Source organism: Sphaerodactylus townsendi, linkage group LG11, assembly GCF_021028975.2.
Source record: "Sphaerodactylus townsendi isolate TG3544 linkage group LG11, MPM_Stown_v2.3, whole genome shotgun sequence".
Lineage (NCBI taxonomy): Eukaryota > Metazoa > Chordata > Lepidosauria > Squamata > Sphaerodactylidae > Sphaerodactylus > Sphaerodactylus townsendi.
In genome coordinates, this window is record NC_059435.1 from 3,029,539 (window position 1) to 3,057,342 (window position 27,804).

The following is a 27,804-nucleotide window of genomic DNA, read 5'->3' on the forward strand; positions in this document are numbered from 1 at the left end:
TAAACCTATTGAGTAAATTTTTGATTTGAGAAGTTGATACCATTCGGAGGCAAATAGGTCTGGGCGCGCAGTGTATATTAAACTGCGCACATCAGAGTTAAAACATAATTTGATCCAATACTTGAATGTATTCAGCCATGCTCTTGTTTCAAGTAGGTTCTGATCAGTTTCTAAGCATAGTACAGCATATGGTACAGAGTGTGGTAATCCGAGTATTTTATAGAGGAAACCAGATTGTATTCTTTCAACGGACCTGTTCCATGCAGTTATCCATAAGGGAACTCCATAGAGAAGTTGCTGAACTACCTTGGAGTTGAAAACCTTTATAGCTGCTGAGACATATCCCCTTCCCTTGGTGTGAAAAAACTTTACCACTGCTGAAGCAGTGTGATAACTTTCTTTTACAGCAATATCTCTATGTCTGGCCCATGTGGCTTTATGATGGAAGGTTAGGACTTGGACTGTTCGACTGTAACCCCATTAATAAGTCATATAGAAGGCTTAAATGCATTAGAAAAGATGACAATTTTTTATTTTTTTCTGGGTTTAAGGACAGGAAGTTAGATGTGCAGTACTCCATAGTTTTTCTAAGGAGCCTTTTAAGGCCCACTTGAGATCTAGAGATCAGTATCACGTCATCAGCATAAAGTAAAATTAAGTATAACACTAATATTGGTCAGACCTCACCTGGAATACTGTGCCCAGTTTTGGGCACCACAATTGAAGAAGGATATTGACAAGCTGGAAGGGCAACCAAAATGGTAAAAGGTCTGGATTCCATGCCCTTTCAGAGGAGGCTGAGGGAGCTGGGGATGTTGAGTCTGGAGAAGAGAAGGTTAAGGGGAGACACATGACAGCCATGTTTAAATATTTGAAGCGATGTCATTGCTGAAGATAGAGCCAACTTGTTTTCTGCTACTTCGGAGACTGGGACAAGGAGTGACAGATTCAAGGTGCAGGAAAAGAGATCCCACCTAAACATTAGGAAGAACTTCCTGACCGTCAGGGCTGTTTGGCAGTGGAATGCACGGCCTCTGAGAGTGGTGGAGTCTCCTTCTCTGGAGGTTTTTAAACAGAGGCTGGATGGCCATCTGTCAGGAGTCCTTTCTTAACTGTGTCTTCCTGCACAGCAGGGGTTGGATTTGATGGCCCTTCTGGTCTCTTATAACTCTGACTCTGTGCTTTGGGGGTGTGACCTAGTGGTTGGCAGGCTGGTGTGATTTTTTTCCTTAAGAGAATCAAGTATGACAGCACAGAAACTACTGAACCAAGTCAAGAGACTCTTCGTTAAGTTCTTTTAGTTGTTATCTATTAAGAAACTGGTTATCCTGCTTGAGTGTTTAACAGCCCCGTTCACATGTTACAGTGAACACATAGATACCCTATGTGTTTACCAATGAAATGGGGGAACAGTACCGGGAGAAATGTGGGGTTTCAATTACATTTAGCTGTACATGCATTGAATGTAACACGAGAATTGCTCAACATATAAATATTCTTATTGCTGAAAGGAGACAAAGTCAGAGTTTAACCTGGTTTCACGAACAGTGTGGTGCACTCTTAAATACTTTCCCTTCGTCTTTCAGCCTTGCCAGGAGAGAGTGAAAGAGATTATCCAGTTCTCTAAGGACACTCTGGAAAAGATTGATAAAGCTCGGTCAGAGGGAACTTATAATGAAGTAAGTCAGAAACACCCCCCCCCCCAGGTGCTTGACAGGGGGCAGGAGTTATGGTTCCTTCCTATCTCATCTCCTAGGAGGGAGGCGAGGAACCCATCTCAGCTCTGTCCCCTGAAGGGAAGTTCTGGCTGGGCACAGGGCTAGAGAGAAGGGCTGCCTCTGTTGGCTGTGGTGGTCACCATTAAAGGATGTTTAGAAGGTATATTACAATATTCATAACTTGGAGGTAACATTTGGACCTTCACTGCCCAAAGAGATTGGGTGTCCTCCCCCACCGCACTCCCCGGATACTCCAGCAGCCCAGAGATTGACCAGTGAGCAGTCTGAGGAGGGGAGCATGGACTTTAGTCCCCCTCGTGCAGCCACAAGCAGAGATCTGGCTGGCTGGGTTTCCCACACATTTCAAGCAGGGTTGTGGGGGGAGAGTGAGGAATTGGGCCAATGCTGAGCTGCGCTGGATCTGGTGTTGTCAGGAACCCCTTGCCAGAGTAAGTGGGACTACATAGTTTCCCACAGGGCTTCTGGGCTACAAATTGGTGTCTGCAAGGTGTAAGGGATTGTTCAAACCGAGTTGTTAATGATGTCTTAAGAACAATTGTTTTTATGCTTATGTCAATTAATGCTAGTATTATTTGATTAATCAACAAAAGGTCATAATTGGTGCTCTGAATTTTATAACAGAGTTAACCAGTATCCAACAGATCTTTCAGGCCATTTAAGGTTTGGGGGTAGGCTCTGGACACAGGCTGTGGCAGCACTGAAGCAGACCCCCCCCCCCCGACATGAATGGGAAGGAGTGGGTGAAGGAGGTGGGCCTCTGGCCCCCCCCCCCCCCCCATGCCATTTTTTCCAATCACAAACAGCCTCCCTGGATAAGAAAAAGAACAGACATAATACAAGAATCAGAATTTTTCCCCCTCCTGGGACTTAACAACAGTCCTTCACCAGAGCTGGCAAGACTGGAACAAAGACCCCATCTCTTCACTTTCCTATCTAGAATGGAGTTATCTAATAAAGGCTCCTTGTATGAGTTTGATGCTATGAATGGGCTCTGACTTCCTTTTGTTCTCAGCACAGGTGCGTGCCTGAGTAATTTCCCCGGTGTCCTGCCACTGTGTATTCTGCTGTCACACAAAAAGGACACAACCCAGCACACGACAGCTTTCAAGGCAATCACAGGGTCAGAATTTATAAGTAGTTGGTGTATCAGTACTGTAGTCAAAAGAAGTATTTTTCTGTCACCGTTATTCCACTCTGGAACAAAAGTGTTATTTTCCCGTGGGTTCCATATCAGCAGAGTTACTCTGATAAGATGAGAAGATATATAGTCTTCTTGCACTCACTGCAGCCTCCTAACACACTTGGAAAAGAATACTCGCCACGCAAGATGTTCTTTCAATAGGAAGGTTTTACTTTAGCAGTTGCCACAGGGAACTATTCTGTACTAGACTATAATACTATACAGAACTCTTCAGCAATAACAAAGTTAAACACACATAGAACTCAACTCAGTCTCTATCTCAACTTAGCATAGCATATACAAAGCATTGCATATACATCCAACTGAATACTTTTCCCCGCCCAGGCATCAGCCTCTCATTGGTCTAGAGTTACAGTTGAACTCACCAATCATGTTAAAGGTTAATTGCCCTTAGACTGACTGTCTCCAGCCTTTGGGTTGGGCAAACTTCTGCTAACTTAGAAGATGACCTTTAAGTGAATTTTTACTCTCTTTTTTTCTATATTATGACATTCCACATACTTGTGTGCTTCTGGAATTGTTGACTGGGATTAACAGTTGTCAGTTGATATTACTGGATGTTTTGTGTTTTTAGGCTGTGAGCATCCACCGGCAGATCTCTGAAACGGCATAAATAAAAAAACATTGGGAATGTCTGTGCTCCTGATGTTAACGGTTGTAGACATTGTCACAGGTGTGCGTTGCAGAGGCAGAACATTCCGTCATGTTTTCCTTTTGTTTTCTGTGGACCCGCCAGGTTGTGAAGCTGTGTCGAGAGTGTCTGGCAAAGCAGGAGCCCATTCTGGGAGACACAAACATTTACCTGCTTCGCATCCTCAGCATCTTGTCCGAAGTTCTCTCTTACCTCCAGCACATCAATGAAGCGGCTGGCTACTCCAAGCGGATGATTGATGGTTACATGTACGTGACACAACAGCAGCTGCCCGTCAGCAGCATATCAGAGGGCTCTTTACTTTTATGCTATTAAAATGCCCATCATCCTGCCAGCTATTTGCCACTGCAGCATTGCACGATGCGCCTCAGCACACAGGCGTGCACCATATTACTCCCTCCCAACCCCCTCCCCCACCACAGATGTTTGTGCAGGTGCCGTGCTGGCACAGAGCCAGAAGTGGTAGCAAATTTCACTATTTCTTCTTATTGGGTAAGCAGCAACCCCCTCATTTAGAATAATGTCCCGGGTCACAGTCTGGAAGACCACTGCCCTCCCTGCCAAACTGGCCTCTGGGGGCTACTGCTGTTCCTCCCCGCCAGGTGACATCCTGTGACCTTCATCCTCAGATCAGGCCGGTGGTAGGACAAAGTCTGTCCTTACCTATGCACTTCTAACCATGCTGTGTTGTTGGGTTTTGTAGATCTCTCTGTTGGCTGGTCTCTCCATCCACCCGTCTCTGTTTATTTTAAAATATGCACACCCTGAAGCCAGGCAGCTGCACACACAAACGGCACACCTCCCATCAACTGCCTCCCACAATTGTAGAGGGAAAAATTGGGAAAGCTCTCTAAATGAGTGCTGCTGCTTGCGATGCTTTCCATAAAATAAACCGTGACTGCGGGAGGGTGTTTCCGTTTGCTTCTATGGTAGCCCATTCCAGACTACCAGAGCCACGGCCAGCAGGCCTGTATTGGGCTGCCAATGAGTGTACGAGCAGACCAGGAGGCAAAAATGGCCCTGGAAAGCCCCCACCCCCAGCCCTGCTCTCCCCAAAGGAGGGGGAAGGAAGAGCAGGCCTCCCACCGCACATGGGGCGGCGGGGAGGGGGAGGTGCCTGTCAGCTTGTGGCCGTGGGTGACCCCCACCTTGCAAGAGGCGGGAGCTGGCTGGCAGTGACGGCTGCTCTTTGCGTATGGCGAGTCTTGCCGCTCTGGGGGTTGGGGTGGCCCTGCGAGCCGTCAGCCTGCCAGGACTTTTTCTGGTGGCCTCCATGGCCAGGGCCCCCCTGCAGGATCAACCCCCAAGAGCAGTGGGATGAGCAAGGCCGGCCCTTGCTTCCGAGCAGGCTGGGCTGTCCTCCAGAGAGTGCAGGTCCCTCCACCACCGACCCTTCTGGTGGCCTCTTCTGCTCCCCCCCATCCCCGAGCACCCCCTCCCCCGCCTGCGTCCCTTGCCTGCACCCGCACAGGTGCCTACTCCCTGGGCTGCTCACTTAGCACGGAGCGCTGAGCAGGGGAGGTCTGAAGGGCAAATTCTGCTCACAGCAGCGTCCAGTGCCGTGAACAGGAAAGGTGGGGGCGGTGGGGGCATTTTCCTGGCACTGGTTATTTTTGGTGGGGGGTGGCCAGAGCTCTTCCTTCAGATCCAAGCCTCCCCGGACACACTGAAGCTGTTTTGGAAATGCAGAGGAGTAAGATGGCTTCTTCTTCTGTACCTCAGGAAACTTTATCACCCCAACAATGCACAGCTGGGGATGGCCCTGATGAGAACTGGGGTGACCCACTGGCACGCCGGCCTCATCGAAGTGGGCCATGAGATGCTCTGCAAGGCCTATGCGCTTCTGCTGGTGACGCACGGCCCGACCCACCCCATCACCAAAGACCTGGAGGTAGGCTGGACTCGTGTTGACAGGCTCATCACACAACGCACAAACGGGGGCTCCTGCGCGTGGACACTCTCCCACAATCCAACTTGTGTGCTCGTAGCCTTGGCTCAGCCGAAGCCTGAGTGAGCAACAGTGCCCGTCAAGACAAGGCAGACGCTCCCAGCGGGACGGGGGGGGGGGGGGGCTGCTGCCAGGTTTTCAAAAACACAGGAAGGAAACAAAGCAGTCTGTAGCGCAAGAAATGCCCCCTATGGATTTTGAGATCTGCCCCCTTCTTCAGAAGACAAGACCCACATCCCAGCTCAGGAGCTGTAAATCTTGGCCTGAGAGCTGGAGCCGCTGAGGGGGTGAGGTGGGGGGGGGATGAATCAGGCAGCACAGCCACCCGCCGGCCCTCTCCCTGCTTCCGGGTAGAATGGCCAGGCCCGGGGGGGGGGGGGCTTCGCCTCTGCTTCTGTGCCGCCCGCTCGAGCCCCGCCCTCAGGCCCCCTCCCCCAAAGCAAAGGCACGGGAGGGAGGACGCCCCCCCCAAAGGAAAACGCTTCCACTCTGCGCGGCGCCCCTGCGAGCTGTGGGTGGCCTCCTGGGGGGCCGGGAAATGAGGGGGGGTGCGCTGTGGTGGGGCCGCCCGGGATGACAAAGCGCGGCGCCCGGCGGGACTGCGGCTCCTTCTCTGAGACCTTTCTTCTCCCCTTGGTGCGCCCTCCCTTGTGTGCAGGCCATGCGAGTGCAGACGGAGATGGAGCTGCGCCTGTTCCAGCAGAATGAATTCTTGTACCACAAAATGCGGGAAGCCGCTCTGCAGAACCAGCCGGTGCAGATCCTGCCCGAACCCGCCAGCGACGCTCCGCCGCCGGGCCTCTTCCAGAAGAAGCCGCAATAACTCACGCCCACACCCGCCTGGGCGGCGACGGCGGGCCCCTCCTGTCCCCGGCGGCCGCTGCAGCCAGACGGGTTGCGTGTGCCCGTGAACGTGTTGCTGGCAGCGGCAGCCGCCCCCTCCACGGGCTCGTGTGTTTCACAGGGAGTGGCTTTGAATGTTGCTTGTCGATGATACGGGCAATAAAGCGACCCCGACCCGCGCGGCTTCCCCACCGCTGCCTTCTTTCCCTCCTCGGCTCGCCTGTCGCCCATGCAGAGCCCCCCCCCCCCCAGACTGCAACTGAGACGCGGGGGGGGGGGGGGGAGGCGGCGAAGACGCAGCAGCAGCAGCAGCGCTGCGGCCTCTTCGGAATCCGGAGCAAGGTTTAGCGGCGGGTCCCCCACCCTTCTGAGCTGCCCCCTCCCCCCCGCCCCCCACGAGGAAGGACAGGCTCCTGCAGTGGTGTAGCTAAGGAAAATGGAGCCCAGGACAAAATCTGAGTTTTGTTTCCCCCCCCCCCCACCGCATATGGGCAGCCTCCCTCCCCCACCACGGCCAAACAACCTTTTTTTGCACAAAGTCATCTCAAAGTCACTATCACGTTATAGAACATGCCCCAACACACAAATCTGAACACACCCAGAACTCCCTAGTTTAAACAACATTGAAAGTGATGCTATTCTTTGAAGGGGGGGAGCCTAGATTCTCCCTTTAAATCCACTCCAAAGGGGGTGGATTTAAAGAGAAAACCCAGGGAAAATTTGAGGGTGCCTGTCAGGAGAGCAATGTTTAAGCTAACAGTACCAAAATTTCAGGCTATCTTTAGGAGACTATCCTGATTATACTACCCAGGTTTAGTGAAGTTTGGTTCAGGGGGTCCAAAGTTATGGACCTTCAAAAGGGTAGCCCATCTACCATTAGCTCCCATTGGAAACAATGGGGGATGGAGCACCCCTTTTGGGGGTCCATAACTTTGAACCCCCTGAACCAACCTTCACCAAACCTGGGTGGTATCAGCAGGAGACTATCCTTATCCTATCACCTAGGTTTAGTGAAGTTTGATTCAGGGGGTTCAAAGTTATGGACCCTCAAAATGATAGCCCCATCTACTATTATCCCCCATTGGAAACAATGGATGGGGTCACCCCCTTTGGGGGTCCATAACTTTGGACCCCCTGAACCAAACTTCACCAAACTTGGCTGGTATCATCAGGTGAGTCACCTGACGATAGCCTGAAATTTTGGTGCCACCAGCCTAAAACCTGCGCCCCCTGCAGGCCAAAATTGAAAAAAACAACAGTAAAAAAATAAAGCCACAAATGAACCTGCAATCTTTGGGCCCACCACAAGGTGGCGCCCGGAGCACTTGTCCCCGAGGTCCCCATGTGGGCTCCGGTCCCGACCCGCTCACCCGGGCGCCCCACCCCAGGCAGCTCTTGAGCGGGGCTCTTGAGCTCTTGAGCGGGGCCGGCAGCCCCGCCTGGTCCCCCGTTTCTTCCTCGCCCGCTCGCCCCTCCCTCGCGGGGCTGGCCGCCCAGAAGGACCGCCAGGAGCAGGTGCGCAGCGGCCTCCCCGCCGGGTCGCCTCCGGGCGCCAGCCAGCCTCGGGAAAGGGCCCGGCCAGGGGGCCTTGGGGTGGGTCAGGCAGGGCCCCCTCCCCTTCCGCAGCGCCTCCCCGACCTCGGCTCCAGCAGGGCGCCGGATGGTGGGCGCGGGGCTCCGGGCCTTCGCAGCACGGGGCCTTCAGGCGCTCTCGGCGCTCCGGGGAGGGGAGTGGAGCAGGGAAGCCCGGGCCGCCCCCTGCACCGGCTGCAGCGCCCGACCGACGGCAGAGGCGAGTTACCCTGGGGGCCCGGGCGGGGAGGGAGGGACGGAGGGGGATGGCGCAGCTCCAGCAGGCGAGCCCCCCCCTCCGGAGGGAGGAAGGGGCACCGTTCCCAGGCAGCCCCATTTCTGCGCCCGCCCCCCCGCCTCATGACCGTGGCCGGCGGAGGGGGCCCGTCCCGTCAAGGCTGCCAGTGCCCCCGCGAGGCCCAGCCTGCGCAAATGCCGCTCGCGCCCTCCCCGCCCATGAAGGGGCTCCGGGGCACCCGAAGAGGTCGGCGGGGCCCGCGTCGCTTAGATTCTCCAGGGAGGGGCTCCAGAGGAGCCGGGCGGGGGCTGCGAGGGCGCCCCGTGGGCAGGGGCTGGAGCGGGGGGGGGCAGGCAGACTGGCCGGCCGGCCGGCCGCAGCAGACTAGACGGGCGAGGCGCCCTTTGCCTTCTCTCTGTGTTGCAGGACCGGAGGGGGGGCCGGAGAGGATGCGCTACGTCAGCACCCGGGGAGCCCCCGGGGCCAGAGGCGTGGACTTCGAGGCGGCCCTCTTTTCCGGCTATGCCGCAGACGGGGGCCTTCTCATGCCGGAAGCGGTCCCAGCCCTGGACTGGCCCACCCTGCAGAGATGGCGCGCCTTCTCCTACCCGGAGCTGGTGGGACAGCTGTGCTCCCTCTTCATTTCAGCGGAGCTGATCCCGGAAGCAGACTTGAAGGGTGCGTCCATACACGTGCTCAGTGCGGGAACGTCCAGCGCCTGGACTCCTCTTCAGAACTATTACATGTTTTAGACCTAGATGGGAATTCCTCTAAATTACTTGAACTCTGATTGTTTCCTGGCAGAGGAGGAGTCACTGGCACGCCCTGCTGCTGCTGCTGCTGCTGCTGGACACTTGCCTTTTGTGATGGGATCCCTACCTGCTGTGATCCTGGCACTGATAGGCTCCTTCAAATGGCAAAGGGGCTGGGAGGTGGGCCAGCCCATGACTGGCCCTGTAGGGTTTCCAAGGCAACAGGCATTCAAAAGTGGCCTGCCACTGCCTGCTGGCGGTTAAAGTAGAGAAGGATCTGACTCCGGATGAGGTGGCAGAAGCCCCAAGTCCTCTGTCCCTTCCATCCCTGTTGCTCCAGCTGTGCTCAGCAGCCTCTCTTCCCTTCCACCCCCCACTGACGTGGCTTCCCCAGTGCAGTCTGGCGACTCCCATGGAAGTTTCAGGAGTGTGAGCTGATCTCTCACTCCAGGAACTTTTTGTGGGAACATTCAGCCTTGTTTGTGTGCAGCAGCAGCAGCAGCAGGGAACTCCAGGAAGCTTTCCCTTGGCCCTTGGGGTCGTGTTCTCACTGACTGACTGAATGAAAACAGGTTTCTCTCTATACTGATCGAAACCAAATGCTATGTAAAAGTGCTCCAACTAAGATACTGCATGTTATCACAGCCAAATTTTAACAAACTATGGGCCGTGAATGTAACTATATATATGTGACTAGCAGGGCCCGGCCATGCATTGCTGTGGTTTATTGTGGTGAAATGGGGAAGGAACAGTAGCAGCAAACAGGGGCGAACCTAGGCAAACTGGAGCCCGGGGACAAAACCTGAGTTTGGCGCCCCCCCCCCCCCCGCGAATAGGCGGCCACCCTCCCCCACCATGAACAAACAATTATTTTTGCACCAGCTCACAAAACACCTCCCACTCCCAGCAAAACATACCACCAACTCTTTTCCTAATTTCCTAATCACAACAACCCTATGAGGTAGGTTGTTAGCCTGAGAAACAACTCCAAGCCAGTGCAAGTGGGTATTAAGCATGTAAATCTCTCACAAACCACCCCCAGCAAAACATTTTACCAAGTACAAATGTCAGCATCTTCTCTCAAAAGAAACACCTCCAAGTGGAATCCACCCCCCAAACAGCATCACTTTCCAATGGTGCTTAAATCTAGGGAGCTCAGATTCTTCTTTTAAGTCCACGCTTAAAGGGAGAATGTCTGGGGTCTCCCGTTCAAAACTTAAAATTGCAAGTGATGCTGTTCCCCACCCTGAAACAACCTCCCTTTGGAGGGTTGGAGATTTAGATGAAACAAATACCAGATTCAGCTGGAATCTGGGCAAATTTGGGCACATTTGGACAAAAAGTGTCCAATTATGTCCTGCCCAAATATGAACAAATGTGAATGCAAGGTATTTGGGCTTTTGGAGGGGGTATTTTTGGTGTTTTTCGGCCTGCAGGGAGGGCATTTTTAAAGCTAACAGCACCATGATTTCAGGGCATCATCCAGAGACTGCCCTGATGATACCACCCAAGTTTGGTGATGTTTGGTTCAGGGGAAGCAAAGTTATGGACACCCAAATGGAATGCCCCCATCCCCATTGTTTTCAATGGGAGCTAACAGGAGATGGGGGCTACCCATTTGAGGGACCATAACTTTGGTCCCCCTGAACCTAACTTCACCAAACTTGGGTGGTATCATAAGAATAGTTACCAGATGATACCCTGAAATTTTGGTGTCACTAGCTTTACAAATACACCCCTTACAGGCACCCCAAGAAAGTTGCCCAAGATTCTTTGTTTTGCAGTGACTTTGCTCCATTGTAGCCAATGGGGAATTTCTGAGTGTGTAGGCAGGCTGCACATTTTTGAAGATAGAGGCACCAGACTTTCAGGGTGGCTCCAGGAGGGCCTCCTGGTAATATCATCCAGGTTTGGAGGCCTTTGCTTCTGGGGGTTCAATTTTATGGGCCCCCAAAAGGCTTATTTTGTTTCCCCGCTCCTGCACATGAAAGCCTGTGGGCTGAGTTCTCTCAGAACTCTCTCAACTCCCCCCCCCCCCACTCCAGAAGCAAAGCTCACCAAGCTTGGATGCTATTACCCAAGGCCTCTTGGAGCCACCTTTAAAGTCTGGCGCCTCTATCTTAAAAAATGTGTGGTCAGTGCTTTACACACTCAGAAATTCCCCAGAATCTGCTGGGCTCTTCAGCAAGTTCTATGGTGGGAAACATTATTTTTCCCACCATAGACTTCAATGGGGCTTTCTGTTATGCCCAGCTGGCGCTGTGGTAGAGGTTTCAATGGGAGGCAATGTGGTAGTGGTCTTGCTCTGGGTGGGGGCACTAAAGTTTGCCTGGGATGGCCGAATGCTGTGGGCATCAGGTTCACCTTCGACTTGGTGCCCACAGCATTTTAGCAAATTTGGTTGGTTCCTTTCAGGAGACTCACACCAGCAGCCCTGCAGGAAATGCCCCCACCCAGAGCAAGACCCCTACCACAGTGCCTCCCATTGAAACCTCTACCACAGAGCCATCTGGGCATAACAGAAAGCCCCATAGAAGTCTATGGTGGGAAAAGTAATTTTTCCCACCCCAGAACTTGCTGAAGAGCCTGGCAGATTCTGGGGAATTTCTGAGTGTGTAAGCACTGGCTGCACATTTTTGAAGATAGAGGCACCAGACTTTCAAGGTGGCTCCAAGAGGTCTTGGGTAATAGCATCCAAGCTTGGTGAGCTTTGCTTCTGGAGTGGGTGGGGGGAACGAGTTGAGAGAGTTCTGAGAGAACTCAGCCCGCAGGCTTTCATGTGCAGGAGCGTGGAAACAAAATAAGCCTTTTGGGGGCCCATAAAATTGAACCCCCAGAAGTAAAGGCCTCCAAACCTGGATGATATTACCAGGAGGCCCTCCTGGAGCCACCCTGAAAGTCTGGTGCCTCTATCTTCAAAAATGTGCAGCCTGCCTTCACACTCAGAAATTCCCCATTGGCTACAATGGAGCAAAGTCACTGCAAAACAAAGAATCTTGGGCAACTTTCTTGGGGTGCCTGTAAGGGGTGTATTTTTAAAGCTAGTGACACCAAAATTTCAGGGTATCATCTGGTAACTATTCTTATGATACCACCCAAGTTTGGTGAAATTAGGTTCAGGGGGACCAAAGTTATGGTCCCTCAAATGGGTAGTCCCCATCTCCTGTTAACTCCCATTGAAAACAATGGGGATGGGGGCATTCCATTTGGGTGTCCATAACTTTGCTTCCCCTGAACCAAACATCACCAAACTTGGGTGGTATCATCAGGACAGTCTCTGGATGGTACCCTGAAAATTTGGTGTTGCTAGCCTTAAAAATGCGCCCCCTGCAGGCCAGAACGTGAAAAACACTTAAAAAATTTAAAAATCACACAAACGACCCTGAAATGGTGGCGCCCCCCACGTGACCAAATGGGGGGTGCCCGGGGACATAGGGTACCCCCTATCCCTAGGCAGGAACGCCACTGGCAGCAAATCAATTGCAGAGGCCAGCAGTACGTGCTCATGCAAACACGCAGCCTGATACTGTGCGATGTCATTGATGTGTGTGCCCACATTCCTGGGGGGGGGGGGAATGGAAAGGCAAACCTCCCACACACCTAGGCTGGCTGGTCATGATCCTTTACCTGGGAGTAAGTTTGGTTGGTGGCAATGGGTGTTGCTTCTGAGGAAACCCTCTGAGGGGTGCGACACAGCCATTCAAAGTATGTCACAGTTGCTGTACCAAGCTTACTCCTGAGTAATGCGTGCCTGGTTTTCTTAACTGTAACCGCAGTATTCAGGGAATCTAGGGTGCCTGGCCCCTCCCTCCCGTCCCTTACATGTCGCCCCTCACTCTCTTCCCTCCCTCACTTCTCTTCCCTTGCATGCCACCCCTCCCCCTCCTTCCCTTCCCTCTCCCTCCACTAGGGTGGGTGGGTCATATCAAGATGCTGGGCCACCTGCCTCCCCTCCCTTGCATGCCACCCCTCACTGTCTCCCCTCTCTCACTTCTCTTCCCTTGCATGCCTCCCCCTCCATCCCTTTCCTCTCCCTCCCTCTCTTCCCTTGCATGCCACCCCTCCCTCCCTCTCCCTCCCTTCCCTCTCCCTCGTGTGTATGTGTGTGTATGTGTTTCACTTCCACTCGAGTTACTGCCTATGTGCTTTTTTCACTGCTCATATCTGGCTGTCTGAGTGAACATTCTAAGCAGCACAAACATTCTAAGGGTGACAGTTACACACAGGCAGCTGCATGTCCTTCACCAGGGAGCGCCAGGAAAAAGGCGTTTTACCTGGGCCAGGTGTGAAATTTCAGGTATGTGAACATCTAAGAACACTCTCGCCTGGCTGACTATAGTGGCTGGGAATTTTCATAGGAATTGGCCCAGCAGTTACTGAGTTATACTACCCTGTTTCCCTGAACATAAGACCTCCCCGGAAAATAAGACATAGTAGAGGTTTTGCTGAAGTGCGAAATATAAGGCATCCCACAAAAGTAAGACGTAGCAAAGTTTTTGTTTGGAAGCATGCCTTGACGAACAGAATACAGAAATATAAGACATCCCCTGAAAATAAGACATAGCGCATCTTTGGAAGCAAAAATTAATATAAGACACTGTCTTATATTCGGGGAAACACGGTACCACTAACAAATACACTGTTATCTTTTTATATATATAGATACTTTGTTGATATGTATATACTGTTTATTTTTCTCTCGGTTTAAGTAAAGTTCTGCTTATGTTTTTATGAACTTCTGAGGTAAAACGGCTGGTCTTTCGAGAGATAACTATTCTAATTTAACGTGCCGCACAATCCACATTTCTGCTCGTTACTTTGCTTGACAGGATTATATATTCTAAATATACCTGTTGCCCTTCACTTTTAATTGTCTAAAGCACAGAGAGCACACAGAGTAATGGATTCAAGGTTCAGGAAAAGAGCTTCCTCCGAAACATCAGGAAGAAGTTCCTGACAGTGGAATTCACTGCCTCGGAGAGTTGTGGAGTCTCCTTCTTTGGAGTTTTTAAACAGAGGCTTGGTTGCTTTCTGCCAGGAGTGCTTGGATTGTGTCTACCTGCATGGCAGGGGGTTGGACTGGATGGCCCTTGGGGTCTCTTCCAACTCTATGTTTCTAAGAGATTATGCTCTGGATTTAATCACTTCACTGAGCTTGGAAAGAGTGCTTGAAGGTTGGTTTTGCTTTTGAGTTCTGCTTACAAATTGGGTAAGCTTACATAGGCCGTTTCCGCACGGCCTCCTTGCGCCCCCACGCCGCCAAGAGTGCTGGCGGCATGGGGGCGCAAGGCCGCTCGCACGCAAGCATGCGAGCAGGCCAAGCGGAGGCCGCCGCAGGAGAGGCGGCTCCGCACGGAGCCGCCTCTTCGCCCTCCTCCGTTCTACTCACGATGTCCTCGTCGTCGCCTGCTGGCTGTCGGAGCCCCGCCCACGCTGCCCTCCGACCCCTGGAGGTCGGAGGACAGTGTGGGCGGGGCTCCAACGGCCAGCAGGCGACGACGAGGACATCGTGAGTAGAACGGAGGAGGGCGTTGCAGCAGCGGCGCCTGTGCGAACGGCGGCCTGGGGGCGGCGTTTTTACTGCCCCCAGGCCGTCGTTTATGGGCCGTGCGGAAACGGCCATAGAATCATAGAACCACATCCTGGTTATTTGTTTGAATTCCTCTTTGGTGATTTCCCCCATTTTCCATTTCTTGTGCATGCTCAGTTGAAAGTTCTTTAGGCAGCCATTCTGGTTTCCTTAACTCCCATTTTCCCCCCTCATTGGAACTGTTTGAAATTGTGCCTTCAAGATCTCACTTTTAAGAAATTCCCATCCATCATGCACTCCCTTCTCTTTTAGTATTTTTGACCATGGGATCACACTCAGTAGTTTCCTAAGCTTGCTGAAATCTGCTTTCTTGGAGTCTAGGATGTGTGTCTGACTACGCTTAGCATCCCCTTTCCACTGTTTAACAAACTCCAGGAGAGCATGATCACTCCCCCCTAAGGCTCCTACCACTTCCACTCCACTAATCAGGTCATCATTATTGGTCAGGAGCAGATCTAAAATAGCCGTTCCCCTTGTTGCTTCTTCCACCTTCTGGACCATGACATTGTATGCAAGGCAAGTGAGAAATTTGTTGGATCTGACTTTCATGGAAGAGTTTGACTCCCAGCAAATATCCGGATAATTGAAATCTCCCAAGACTACTACTTCTTCAAACGCAAGACTACTCATCCTTCCTTGCTTCCTTCCCCCCCCTCACCCCCCACCTCCCGGCCTTTACATCTCTAGCTAGGACAGAGGATTGACCTGGGCCAGATCTACTGCTGAATATTCGAAGAACCTTACGAATGGTGAGAGCAGGTTATGTGTGGAATAAAGCGAGCAGGGAAGGGCCCTACTCCCTCACTGTCTGGACACCCTTCTGCTGGAAACACACTCGCTTGAAGATTCCTGTCATGAGCAGGAAATCGGACTGGAAGGCTGACAAGCCTCCTCCCAAGTCCAGAAGCCTTGGACCCGTTTATGATTACAGTCTCCTTTTTGCTGTTGACACACATTTGGTGGGTCAGTGGGGCACATTTGTCATAGCTGATTAGATGGCACCCCTACCTGGTAAGGCAGGGCTGTTCCCCTGATATATACTGCCAAGGCCCTGTAGCCCATGACACATATACATGCACCACCAAGCCAACAGCAGAGCAGATGGTTGTTGTGGGTTTCCCAGACTGTGTGGCCGTGGTCTGGTAGGTCTTGTTCCTGATGTTTCGCCTGCATCTGTGGTTGGCATCTTCAGAGGTCTATCACAGAGAAAGGTGTGTTACACACACTGTGTCTTTGCCTTCAACAATACTACCTTTAGCAATACAGCAGAGCAAATGGTTTATGGCACTTCTGGGAAATTGCCATACCAGGTGGAAAGGGTGTATTGGGCTGGGCTGGGACGGGGGAGGTTTCTTGATGGGCAGGACGGCTTAAAAGGGGTACCCGTTGTGGGGAATGAGAATGTATGGAAACCAGCCATACATTCTTTGGGTGTTTCAAAATTATGCATTTTGCTTGGGACAATTATGAATGGGCTTTGCTGGGGTGGCCAGACCATACTGTGATCTGAAACCTGTGACTGCCTGATCGCATGCCTGTTTGCAGTTGCAGGAGTGTGAATGTACTCTTGGACCCCTTGTTGCTCTTTTGAAAGGCAAGTGGAGGAAACTCCTGTCTGTTTCTGCAGTGAAGTAACTGGCCGATGGTTTTTATGCCTAATAAAGGTCATTGAATTGAACTGAATTGAAGTAACTGGCTACAGGGAAATGCTATGCAGATGCTGATAAATGGAAAGAATCAGTCCCTTTAATAGAGTCAAAGGTTTATTTATTTATTTTATTAGGCTTTTATACCGCCCCATCCCCAGAGGGCTCTGATACACCCATGTGAGTTATTAGAAATGTGTGCTTATTAGAAATGTATTAGAAATGCAGCTTTCAGAATTCATTCTTTATTTTGGAGCAGGAGAAGACCTCTTGTAATTTCAAGTTGCCTGGGGTCATAGTTTTAAAATTAAAATTCAGGTCTGTCATTGGATTGACTTCCTGAGAACTGAAGAATGAAGTAATTGCAAATGAGTTTTGCGCGTTCTCAGGCTAACCATGTTCTTTGTCTGTTTCTAGAGCTGATTGATCAAGCCTTCAGCAGGTTCAGACACAAAGATGTTGTTCATCTGGCCAGGCTGAAGAATGGCTTAAATGTTTTAGAGCTGTGGCACGGGGCGACCTATGCTTTTAAGGATCTATCCTTGTCCTGCACAGGGCAGTTTCTACAATACTTTCTGAAGAAGAGGAAGAAGCATATCACAATTCTTGTTGGTATGTTCATACTGGAACTTTGTATGGATTTTGGCTAAGTTTTAATAATGTGTGTTAAGACAAGATGTTTTTAATCGTTTCTGTTTGTGTGCAGGAACTTGATCACTTAGCTTGGCAGTGGGATGACTCACCAGTTTTCTATAACCTTGTTATTGATTCTGGCCCGTGGTGTGGGTCTCTGCCTTTTCTAATGTACCCCAATTGTAAAACTGTATCTGCACTACACCTGACATCCTGAATTAGTCTTTGTGGCGACAAAACGTAATGATGACCAAGGACTTTTGACAGGGATTCAAGTAGGTTCCATTACTGATGGAACACTTAGGTCCAGCCTGTTCTCTATGCAGTGGGCTTGTAGAGGGCTCTCCTTACATTTCTCTGTTTACATGCGAGAAGGCAGCCCACAACACGTGGTGCAGTTTGTCTGCTGGGTCTCTGCTTCTCCCGGTTTTCTTTACCCATCAATAGCTTTAAAGGCACAGAGCTGACATTCTCTCCCTCACTCCCTTTCCCTCCACGCACGCACGCTCTGCTACCGTTGCAAGAGAATTGAAGAGAGAGGCTGGTTTTAAAACAGAACCTTGCCTGAAATAAAGTTTTAAAATCCCTCCCAGCCATCAGTGAGCCCAGGAGAGGAGCAGAGGGGGGTGGGATGGAGCCAGAAAGACGCCTGCTTGTTCTGTTGTCTGCAAATGCCCTTTTTGTTGTAACTTTATATTGCAATATGCATCTCTCGATCTCTCAATATGTGCACTTTAGAGAAGCAGGAAGGAGCCAGCAGCATGGAGAGGGGGGCGAGGTGGAAGGCTCCAGGGCACCTGGCAACTGAGGCTGTGCTGTGCTGAGGAGAGGCTGAACACAGAGACAGAGATGATCCCCCCACTGCCGCCACTATACATATGAGAGATCTGTCTAGGGAAGCAGGAAGGAGGTGGCAGCATTAAGGGGGATGAGGGGAAAGGTGTGCAAAGTGCTGCAAGGGAGTGGGAAGGCTGTCCATGTGTGGGAGGAAGAGGTCCAGGACAAAGCTGTGCCCACTAGCAAATCGGTCCTGCTCTGGCGGCGAAGCAAGATTTAAATCATGCCATAAGTGGTTTCACTTGCTGTGAAGAGCGTGGAAAGTGAAAGCAGGGCTCCAGAAAATATGTCCGTAAAAGAAATCTTGCTGTGGCGAACACTGGCCTGCACTTCTTGTATAATCGGCCTAGGAGAGTTTTCTTTGTGGCATCTGCAGGCAGTGTATTTCTGGATTGATGGGTTAGCTGTCAGCATGGCACCTTGCTGGTAGGGCATCTGGATGCCATCTGCTGGAAATAGGAGACCAGATTAGCTAGGCTCTTAGCCCAGTGTTCTGGGTAGCAGTGTGTATGAACAAGATCTTGGGGTATGGGTGGATTGTTTTTTTAATTAGTTTATTAAATTAACAACATACAATCAAGTAATCATTCCTTTTCTTCTTAAATTGTACATTATTATAATACAATAGAGAATGATAGTATAACACAAAAAACAATCCACCTAACATAGACTAACAAAGACCTATACATTTTTTAAAGTCTCCTTTTTTTAAAGAAAATAAACTAAAATCACCCAACAGGTAAGAGTGAGCAGATACTTCCTATCCATCTGCCTGCTGATCTCTGCCTGTTGATCACTATATACTTTAAAATTTATCTCTTTACTTATTCAGCCAACTTTTCACATGGCTGTTTTCATCAATCTGCATCACTTTGTTTTACATATAATTAAAATTTGTATAATATACAATGTATATACTTTTGCTTAAACGTTATAATTATCAGGACTGCTTTATATAGTTTAAATTGTCTCAAATTTTTCTCGATCCATTGCGTCTTGTAGTTTTGTTTCCCAATGCATCTGAGTTGGTGCTTTTTCAAGTTCCAAAATTTCGCAATTTGGATTCTGGCCGCTGTTACCATGTAAAGGAACAAAATATTCTTTTTTATTATCTCCTTATCTACCAGTCCAAGCAAGAAAATCTCTGGTTTTAGTTCAATTTTAGTTTTTAGAATTTTGTTGATATTATCTACGATTTTTTTCCAATACATTTTAATCTTATCACACGTCCACCACATGTGGATTAGTGTGCCTGTTGCTTTTCTACACTTCCAACATTTATCATCTTTTTTCTTATCCATTTTGGCCAACCTAGAAGGTGTTAGATACTATCTATTATATAATTTAATGAAATTTTCCTTAAAATTGGTTGAGTGTGGTTTCTTGTCCAGATAGTACTCCATTCTTCTAATTTGATGTTTCTCCCTATATCTTGTGCCCCTTTAATCATAACTGTTTTTACCACATCCTGTTCAGTTTTAATTTTTAAAATTAATTTGTATATTTTACTTATTAATTTTTAATTAGGTTTTTGAATTATTTCGTCAAATTCATTTAATCTCTTCTGGAATCCATTTTGTTTTAAATCATTTCTGAATGATTCTTTTAGTTGCATATATGTATACCAGTGGTATTGCTTTCCATTATTTAATAAATCTTCTCTAGCTTTGAGTTTGTATACATTTATTGAGGTTTTCAGGATTTCATTATATGTTGGCCAATTTCCATTTGCATGGAATTCTGGAATTTTCAATGCTTCTGCTCTTGAAAGCCAATTGGGGGTGTGGGAGTATAGGAATCTTTTATATTTTGTCCATATCTTTAATAATATTTGTCTAATTGTGTGTGATTGGAATATTTTCTTCTCCTTACCTTCCTCCAGTGGCCAGAGATAACAGTGCCACCCTTTTTTGCAAATCATATCCTTCCAAGGAGAGTAGCTTAGGTTTATCCAGTGTTACCCAATCTACTACCCATGTTAAGATGTTAGTTTCGTAATAAAGTTGTATGTCTGGAAGCCTCAACTCCCCTCTTTCCTTTTCTATTAGGTTGATATAACCTATTCTTGATTTTCTTCCTTTCCATACAAAATTGACTAATATTTTTTTCCAATTGTTCAATGTCTTATTTGTGAGTATAACCAGGGCATTTTGGAAAGGATACATTAGTTTAGGCATGATATTCTGTTTTATAATGGCTATTCTTCCCATAAATGATAATTGTAATTTTTTCCACTTTTCTATATCTTGTTTTATTTCTAGCCAAATTTTACTATAGTAGTTTTCGTACAGGGTATAATTCTTTTCCCCTATATTAATCCCTAGATATTTCACCTTCTTTTCAACTTTAAATCCCAATAGATCTTGTAATTTCTCTTTTTCTCTCTGTGTTAAATTTTTTGTAAATATTTTAGTTTTGTTTTCGTTAATCTTAAATCCTGAGACTGCACCAAATTCCCTCAGTTTAGTCTTTATTTCTATTATATTTTCAAGTGGATCTTCAACAAACAGCACAATATCGTCCACAAATGCTTTGTATTTATAACTGTAATTTTTTATTCTAATGCCCTTCCATGATTCATCCTGAGTAATTCCCCCCCCCCAACATTTCTAATTGTAAGATGAACAGTAGAGGTGATAAGGGGCAACCTTGACGGGTGCCTTTGCTGATCTCAAATTGTTTTGTTGTTGAGCCATTAATCAAAATGAAAGCTTTCTGTTTTTTATATATTGCGTCAATTGCTTCTTTTATTTTACCTTTGAATCCCATCTTATCTAGTGTTCTGCTCAGAAACTCCCAACTAACATTATCGAAGGCCTTTTCCGCGTCGAGGTAGATTAAGGCCGCCTTTTTCCCCGGGTTTTTATCCAAATATTCAATCATGTTTATGACTGTCCTGATATTTTCTCTACCACTTCTCCCTGCCATGAAACCTGTTTGATCATCGCTTATAAATTTAGCCATAACTTCTTCTTTTAATTTGTTAGCTAAAATTTTGGCAAAAATTTTATAGTCGACATTAAGCAATGAAATAGGCCTGTATTCTGAGGCTTCAAGTATAATAGATTGGTTTTTTGGAATTAGTGGAATACAGGCTTCTTGCCAAGATTTGGGAACTCCTTTACCTTCCATCACTCCATTAAATATCTCTATTAAATTAGGAAGAACTATACTCTTCATCGTTTTATAATATTTGCTGGTTAGACCATCTGGTTCCGGGGCTTTACTGTCATCCATTGAATCAATTACTCTTTCTATTTCTTCTTTTGTAATAATTCTATTTAAAGCATTAAGAGTCTCTTCATTACAGGGAGACTCATTATTTTGCACTTGTCTAGATAAGTCATCATTTCTTCTTTCTGTTTCCCCTCTTCTTTATATAACTTTGTATAATATTCCAAAAAGGTCTTTTCTATTTTCTTTTGTTCTAAATATATCTCACTTTCCACTTTAATTTTGGAAATTATTCTTTTCTCTTTATCTTTCCTTAATTTAATTGCCATTTTTCTTTCCAACTCAAGTTTGGTTTTTTGGTCTAGTTCCTGTTTAATATATGCTTTTTTTCTTTTAATTTTTGTACTCCTTGGTTTTCTAAATAATTCCTTTTCTTTTAATTCTTTTCATCTCTTGTCATCTTCATCTCTTCCTTTCTCTTTTCTTTTTTAAAGGCACATTCATACTGACGAGCAATACCTCTCACAAAGGCTTTCCTCGTGTCCCAAATTATATTCTCGTCTTTAATCGAGCCATTATTAAACTTAAAGAATTCTTTTAAGCTTTCCCTTATTTTTCCTACTATTCCTTTCTTTTGTGAGATCCAATTTTTAACTGTATAATTTCCCAATTTAGTCTTTTTCTTCCCTATACACCAACTAAGTGGATTGTGGTCTGATACGTACCTTGAGAGTGTTGTTATTTTTTCGGTCTGCAAGCAAAGTTGGCTAGACTCCCAGACCATATCTATTCGCGTATGGCTAAAGTATTTATTAGAATAATATGTATAGTCTCTATTGTCACCATTTTTCTCTTGCCATACATCTTTTAATTTCATGTTTTCCATGAGATCGAAAAAAATTTTTGGCAGGATTGTGCTGGTTTTTGTGGCCTCTTCCCCTCCTGTCTAGATTATTATTTACAATGCTGTTAAAATCTCCTTTGATAATTAAGTGTTCATACATGTATTTTGATGTAACCTATAACAGTTCTTTAAAGAAAGTACTTTTCCTTTCATTTGGGGCATATATACCTAATACAAAGGTTTTGACTTCATTCACTACTATCTCCACTCCCACATATCTCCCACCTTGATCTTCAATTATCAGTTTAGGTCTTAGGTTCTCTCTAACGTAGAGTGCTACTCCTCATTTTTTCTTATTTATGGATGAGTAAAATAATTGTCCTAATCTGTTACACAGTAAGTATTTTGAACCCCTTGTTCTTACATGGGTTTCCTGAATACATGTCAGATCTGGATTTAGTTGAATCAAATAATTCATAGTTCTTTTTCTCTTGCTTGGACTGTTCAATCCATTCACATTCACTGAAAGCAATCTATAATTCATATTTAATATGAAAAACACCCTTAAATTATAGAGCGTCCCTTTAATTCCCGTTACCTCTTCCTTAGTGGCAAAAAACCAACTAAAAATACTTTAAGTGAGGGTAGAAAATTCCATATCCAAAATCAAGATTATTATTTTTGTATACATGATTAATTTCTTCAGAAAGAAAATTATAATAGTTACTACAAATATAATTAGGAGACAATAGATATCAGAATGAAAGAGAATTGTTAAACATAATCTATACATTTTAAGTAAATTGAATAGAGAGCATGGATGGAAAAGTAGATTAAGTAAACATTAGCTTAGGTATTCTATTATCTAGCTAAATATTGGGTTGCCCTTGAATATGTGCCCAATTATTCCTAAAGCATTTCATTAATTTGCTTTATAACTATTTAATAGTGTTTAATTATAAATATATACCTTCCAGACCATCATGTTAAACTAACTTTCAATAATCTTGCTGTTACCTATAAGAGTAATTTTGACTCACTGTCAAGAATATCCTCCTTTTGATAATTGTCTCTTCATTATAAAAACAAAACAAAAGATTTTTTTCAAGAGGAACTATATAGGTAATAAAACGATAATAATTAATAAGTAAAAATAATAATTAAAAATCTATTAAGTATTTAGAACATTGAATCTTCATACTGTTTTGTTCCATCCCCCCACCAGGGGAGTGAAATGGGGAGACAGAACAGAACAGCACATAGTAACAGCACAATATAAGGTCCATACAGTGGACATTCATACAGCACATGATTCTGGACCTTGCTGTCTTGTTGTGTATGATTTGCAAACATTTCTCTGTTTCCCTCTTCCTTTCCTGACAATCTCCTGGTGCCAGCACATCTTCAAAGAGGTGTGAAAGGTTCCCAAGGTCTTTGAAGTTTTGTAGTGTCGTTGTAGTAGAAACTGTAGTGGACATTTGGTGTGGGGCGAAATGGGGGGTGGGGAGGTTTAAAGGATATAGGTCCTGGATCTGATCTCTCTAGCTGAGATCCTACTTTACATTGTTATTCTTTGTATCACCTGGAATAAACTTCTTTTGGACTTTCTTATGGTCTCTGTTATTTCCACGTTCGAGAGTCTGACAATCACAAGATGTCACAGTCTTGCTGTACACTGGACTGGTCAGACCACACTGGAGTATTATGTGCAGTTCTGGAGGCCTCACTTCACAAAGGATGTGAACAGAAGGGAGTGGGTGCAGAGGAGAGTGATGAGGATGATTGGGGCCTGGAGACCAAGTCCTCCTGGGAAAGGCCAAGGGACTTGGGAATGTTTAGTCTGGAGAAGAAGAGGGTGAGGGGGACAACGATTGCTCTCTTGAAGTATTTGAGTTCTTCTCAGAGTTCTGTTTAGCTTTTAATGTTCATTTAGCCCTCCTTTTAATCAGGGACTTCAGGAGACACTGGCAGCTCAGCAATTGAAAGTGTCAGAGGTGAAAAGAATATGGACATCTTTGTTCTGCTCCCGCGTGGTCTCTGCAGCCAAGTACAAGAGCTGCAGATGACAACAGTCGTTGAAGAGAACGTCCATGTGTTTCTTGGTGAGTGAAGGTGGTGGACATTTGTGTGTTTCTTGGTGCAGAATATGGCTAAGATGGGGTCTGGTGTGCAGCTGTATTTGCAGACTAATTCCAGGTTAAAGAAAGGAGCTGTGGCTCAGTGATAGAGCAGCTGCTTGGCCTGAGAAGGTCCCCGGTTCAATTCCTGGCATTTCCACTGAAAGGGGTCAGGAAGAAGGTGGTATGAAAGGCCCAAGACCCTGAGGAGCTGTTTCCGGTTGAAGCAGACGGGACCAACTTTGATATACAAAGGCTCCGGCTCGTGTTCATGAGGAATAAAAGTCCCCCCCCACCTCAGAAAACCCACCATGCCCTGCTGCTCGTGGGGATTTCCATGAATCTTGAGAAACATTTTTATTGTGCTCCTTCCCCACTCTAGCAGTGAGTTCTTGAGACATGACTGGTTCCTTCCAGACCAGCGACGGCTTTCCAAGTGCTTCCAGCATTCAAGCCTCTGTGAGAGCCAGGTCAGACAGTGGGTGGCTGGCGACTGTAGCATTATTTCACACGGACCCATTTCTTATTTTATATAGCTAATTTATATAGCTAATATAGCTAATTTTACATAGCTAATATAGCTACAGCAAACAAGGACGCATGGAGGGGACTGATTTACAGAGTATCCAAGAGTCAGACACGACTAAATGGATAAAGAAAAAAGAAGATAGCTAATTATTTGTAACCCACTTTTCTCCCACCTCTAAAGATTTAAATTTGTTAAAAATGAAAAATTTAGTTTAAACAAAACCAACAAAACATCTCCTGGGCTGGTGCTGGTTTTAGTCATTCACCTGGTGTGCTGACAGAAGCAACAGAAATAGATGATTAAGCTAGATCTTTCCTCCCGCTGGCTGTTGAATTGTTTCGTCCAAAACGGCTGCAGGTGCACGTGGGCGCATCTTGGTGTGTTGCCACAAATGGGAGGGGGGCACAGAGATTGGAGGTGGGGGTGGGATGAGGACCCCCTTCCATGCCCCAGGCACTTGGTGCAACATCAGCCCTTGATCCCTGATGGAGCCTTGTCCGTCTCTCTCTCTCTCTCTCTCTCTCTCTCTCTCTCAATTCTGTTCCCCACCCCTTCAGCTGATGGAAACAGTGATGAAATTGATGAGCCCATCAAAGAATTATTTGCAGATGAGGATTTTGCCAGGAGACACAATCTGATGAGCCTGAACTCCATCAACTGGTCCAGAATTCTGGTGCAGATGGCTCACTACTTCTTTGCCTACTTCCAGTGTGCTCCTCCCGTAGATGCAGCTCCGCTCCCAGTTGTGGAAATCATTGTTCCGACTGGTGGGGGAGGGAATCTCACAGGTTGGTGAAATGCAGTGCAGTATTTCTGTGGCCTGGGGAAATTGTAAAGGTTTCAATGGTGTTGATGGTAAGAGCAGCCGCCTAACCTTGAGTACATTCCACAGCCCGGGCGATGGGCCAGCTTCATCGGCGGAGACTTTATCTCTGCGCGGGAGATGAGGTCTCCGTTCCCATGGGAAGCCGGGAGGGGGATGGGATGAATAGAGTTATAACCTGTGCTTCTGGCGGGAAGTGTCATTCCTGCCACTGCGTGTACTTGAGCTTTCTAAGATGTCTGAATAAACGGTCTTTTTTTCACCAAAGAGCCTTTTATTTCTGCTTCTATGGAATTCCTTACATTGTGGCAGGAATCCTAATTCATCTATATCCCTAGTGCAGTGGACCTCTGGTGTCTCGGCATGGAGAGGTTGAATATTACTGCGGAAGGTGCGGTAGCCCCCCAAAGAGGGCTCCGACCTTTCCCTTCTGGATCTGGAGGAACCGGCGGGAGAACGGGTCTCGCTGGTGACTCTTTCCCGTCCTCATATCAGCACGAGTCTTCCTTTACTCCGTTGGAACGAGGGACGTGACGACGACCATGGGGACTTACATGAGTCGTTTGGGGCGCTGTCTATGGATCGAGCGCCTGTGGATCGGATCTCTACCCGTTTTCGTATGGATTACAAACCTCAGATGCAACCTGTCATGGAGGAGACGGGCCTGACCACCTTTCATGCGGCAACCCAGGAGTCCATTGAACGATTCCTGGACTCGTATTTTGGTGATGCTCCCAAAGAACCACCGTGGCACAGCACTGGGGCCCGTCCGAAGGACACTGGGACTAAACCTGGGATTGGGAGGGGTGTCCGTGCACGTCTCCCGACCGGACCCCCCCTGATCCCGGTCAGCGGCTGCACCCCAGGGAGCCACCGGTGGCTACGGTGTCTCCGATGTCTCGCTTCCAGACGAGGAAGAGTCCGAAGAAAGCCTGCACTCCCAGCCGGATCTGTTCCCTCTCCCATCGAAAGAGAACTGGGATGAGGAAGTGGGCCGACTGCGAGATGCCCAAGAAGCATGGACCCGTGAACGCCAGCTATGGGAGGAGGAACGGGCACAGTTGCAGCAAGAGCGAAACCTGCAGAGGGACCGGGAACAGCAACGCAAAGAAGTCCAACTTCGAGTTGGACCGTGCCAAAGATGCGGCTCCAACGACAATATCGCGCAGAATCTGTCAGTCCATGATAAGGTCCTGGAACACTCCAGACTGGATTTACAGCGGCAACGCTAAAGCGTTCAGGCCTTGCGTACGCAAAGTGAGCTTACTGCAGCTATTAAACGGGACGAACTGGCTAAATTGGAACGAGAAAAAGCAGCCCTGCATGCGCACCAGGATGCATTGACCCGCAAGGAGAAAGAGCTGGCTGCGTTGGAGAGGGAACTGAGGAGGCAGCAGACCAGGAAGCCCCAAGTTGGAGTCTATGCTGTTACTGATACTGCCGGCGCCAGAGGGGCAACGTGGCTGGGTCCTGCCACCCAAACGCCAGCCGCACCGGCACTGATACCGCCTCCGATCCCGGCCCCTGTGCAACCGCTGCCCGCCCAACCTGCTCAACCCCTGCAACCGCCGCCCCTGCCGGCGCCAAGAGCCGCGGAAAGGGGGTACTATAGGCCCCCGCTACCTGCCCGTTTTGATGGGACCGCTTCCAAGCTTCCCTACTTCATTTTGCAACTTCGATGCCCACATGGAAGACTATGATGATTTATACCGGGTCTGAGCTGGCGAAAAGATCACGGGACATCGGCTCAGTCCTGGATGGGGCAGCAGCCGACTGGTTTGTGACCCTTTTGGATTTACAAGATGAAGACTCTCGCACGGTGCCCGCATTCCTCCAAGCCTTGAGAGCGCGCTTCCAAGATCCGGGCGCCGAAAATGAGGCTATCCGCGACCATCAAAACTATCCAGCAGGGCAACCGACCGTTTGCAGAATTTGCCCGTGAATTTCGTGCGGCGGCTGCTCGACTCCCTCCTGAGTGTGGCCTGAACGCATGAAATGCAAATACTTCTCAGATGCTGTTGACGGCAAGCCGCGTGAAACGGTGTTTGTGATCCGGGTCCCTCGCACTATTGCTGATTGCAGCCAGTTGGGATCCCAGGTGGCGTCTCGCTGGAATACGCTGCCGGAGGCCGCCCACGCCCGAAGCCTGCTACTGCGTCCACCAAGGCAAAGCCCAGCCGCCCCACCGAGACCACCTCTGAGCGCTGTCGCCGACTGGGATTGTGCCTTTACTGCGGAGGACCAGGTCATCTAGCCGCCAACTGTCCGAAGAAACAAACCCAACCGCTCCAGCCACGCGCACCCCATCTGCCAAGCCACCACGCAAGTCGGGGCCGCCTCCGACGGGCTCTTCTAAGGCGGTCATCGAAGGCGACTCCAGAGGAGGGGAAGCAGCTGTTTGCCTTTCTTCAGCCCCCATGGATATGGGTCCGACCCCTGACGCCGTGCGTGCACGCACCCCTCCCATTACCGTCCAAGCCTTTCTGGCCAACCCCGTTACACATTCTCGCATTCTAGCCTCGGCCCTTGTGGATTCTGGCTGCTCCCATTGCTTAATGCGGCCCCAGGTGGCAGAGGAGCTAGGTCTGGACCAAATTCCCCTGGCTAAGCCCATACCATTCACCCAAATGGACGCAGCCGGCTCTCGGGAACGAAGGACCGGCCCA

General features: G+C 48.2%; 2 protein-coding genes and 1 long non-coding RNA gene across 9 annotated transcripts in view; 2 read left to right on the top strand and 1 right to left on the bottom strand.

Annotated features, from left to right (window-relative positions):
- The window catches only part of SMYD1 (SET and MYND domain containing 1), a 45,478-nt gene extending 38,916 nt beyond the window's left edge, over positions 1–6,562 (top strand). For both annotated transcript variants that reach the window (XM_048510644.1, XM_048510645.1), the window contains 4 exons: positions 1,587–1,679; positions 3,677–3,840; positions 5,315–5,483; positions 6,199–6,562. In XM_048510644.1, the coding sequence (XP_048366601.1) occupies positions 1,587–1,679; positions 3,677–3,840; positions 5,315–5,483; positions 6,199–6,363 (591 nt within the window). In that variant the 3' untranslated portion in view covers positions 6,364–6,562. The remainder of the gene's footprint in view (positions 1–1,586; positions 1,680–3,676; positions 3,841–5,314; positions 5,484–6,198) is intronic.
- On the bottom strand, positions 992–9,058 carry LOC125440722. The gene is made up of 3 exons (XR_007245736.1): positions 8,802–9,058; positions 3,442–3,539; positions 992–1,634 (listed from the first exon to the last, which is right to left on the bottom strand). It is a non-coding gene; the product is annotated as an uncharacterized LOC125440722 (long non-coding RNA).
- The window catches only part of THNSL2 (threonine synthase like 2), a 38,333-nt gene continuing 18,143 nt past the window's right edge, over positions 7,615–27,804 (top strand). Inside the window, exons 1-5 of one of the 6 annotated variants that reach the window (XM_048510632.1) lie at positions 7,615–8,175; positions 8,620–8,871; positions 16,599–16,793; positions 23,619–23,771; positions 24,873–25,103. In XM_048510632.1, coding sequence (XP_048366589.1) covers positions 7,662–8,175; positions 8,620–8,871; positions 16,599–16,793; positions 23,619–23,771; positions 24,873–25,103 — 1,345 coding nt within the window. In that variant the 5' untranslated portion in view covers positions 7,615–7,661. The remainder of the gene's footprint in view (positions 8,176–8,619; positions 8,872–16,598; positions 16,794–23,618; positions 23,772–24,872; positions 25,104–27,804) is intronic. The other 5 variants (XR_007245735.1, XM_048510630.1, XM_048510633.1 and 2 more) reach the window with 5 other exon arrangements.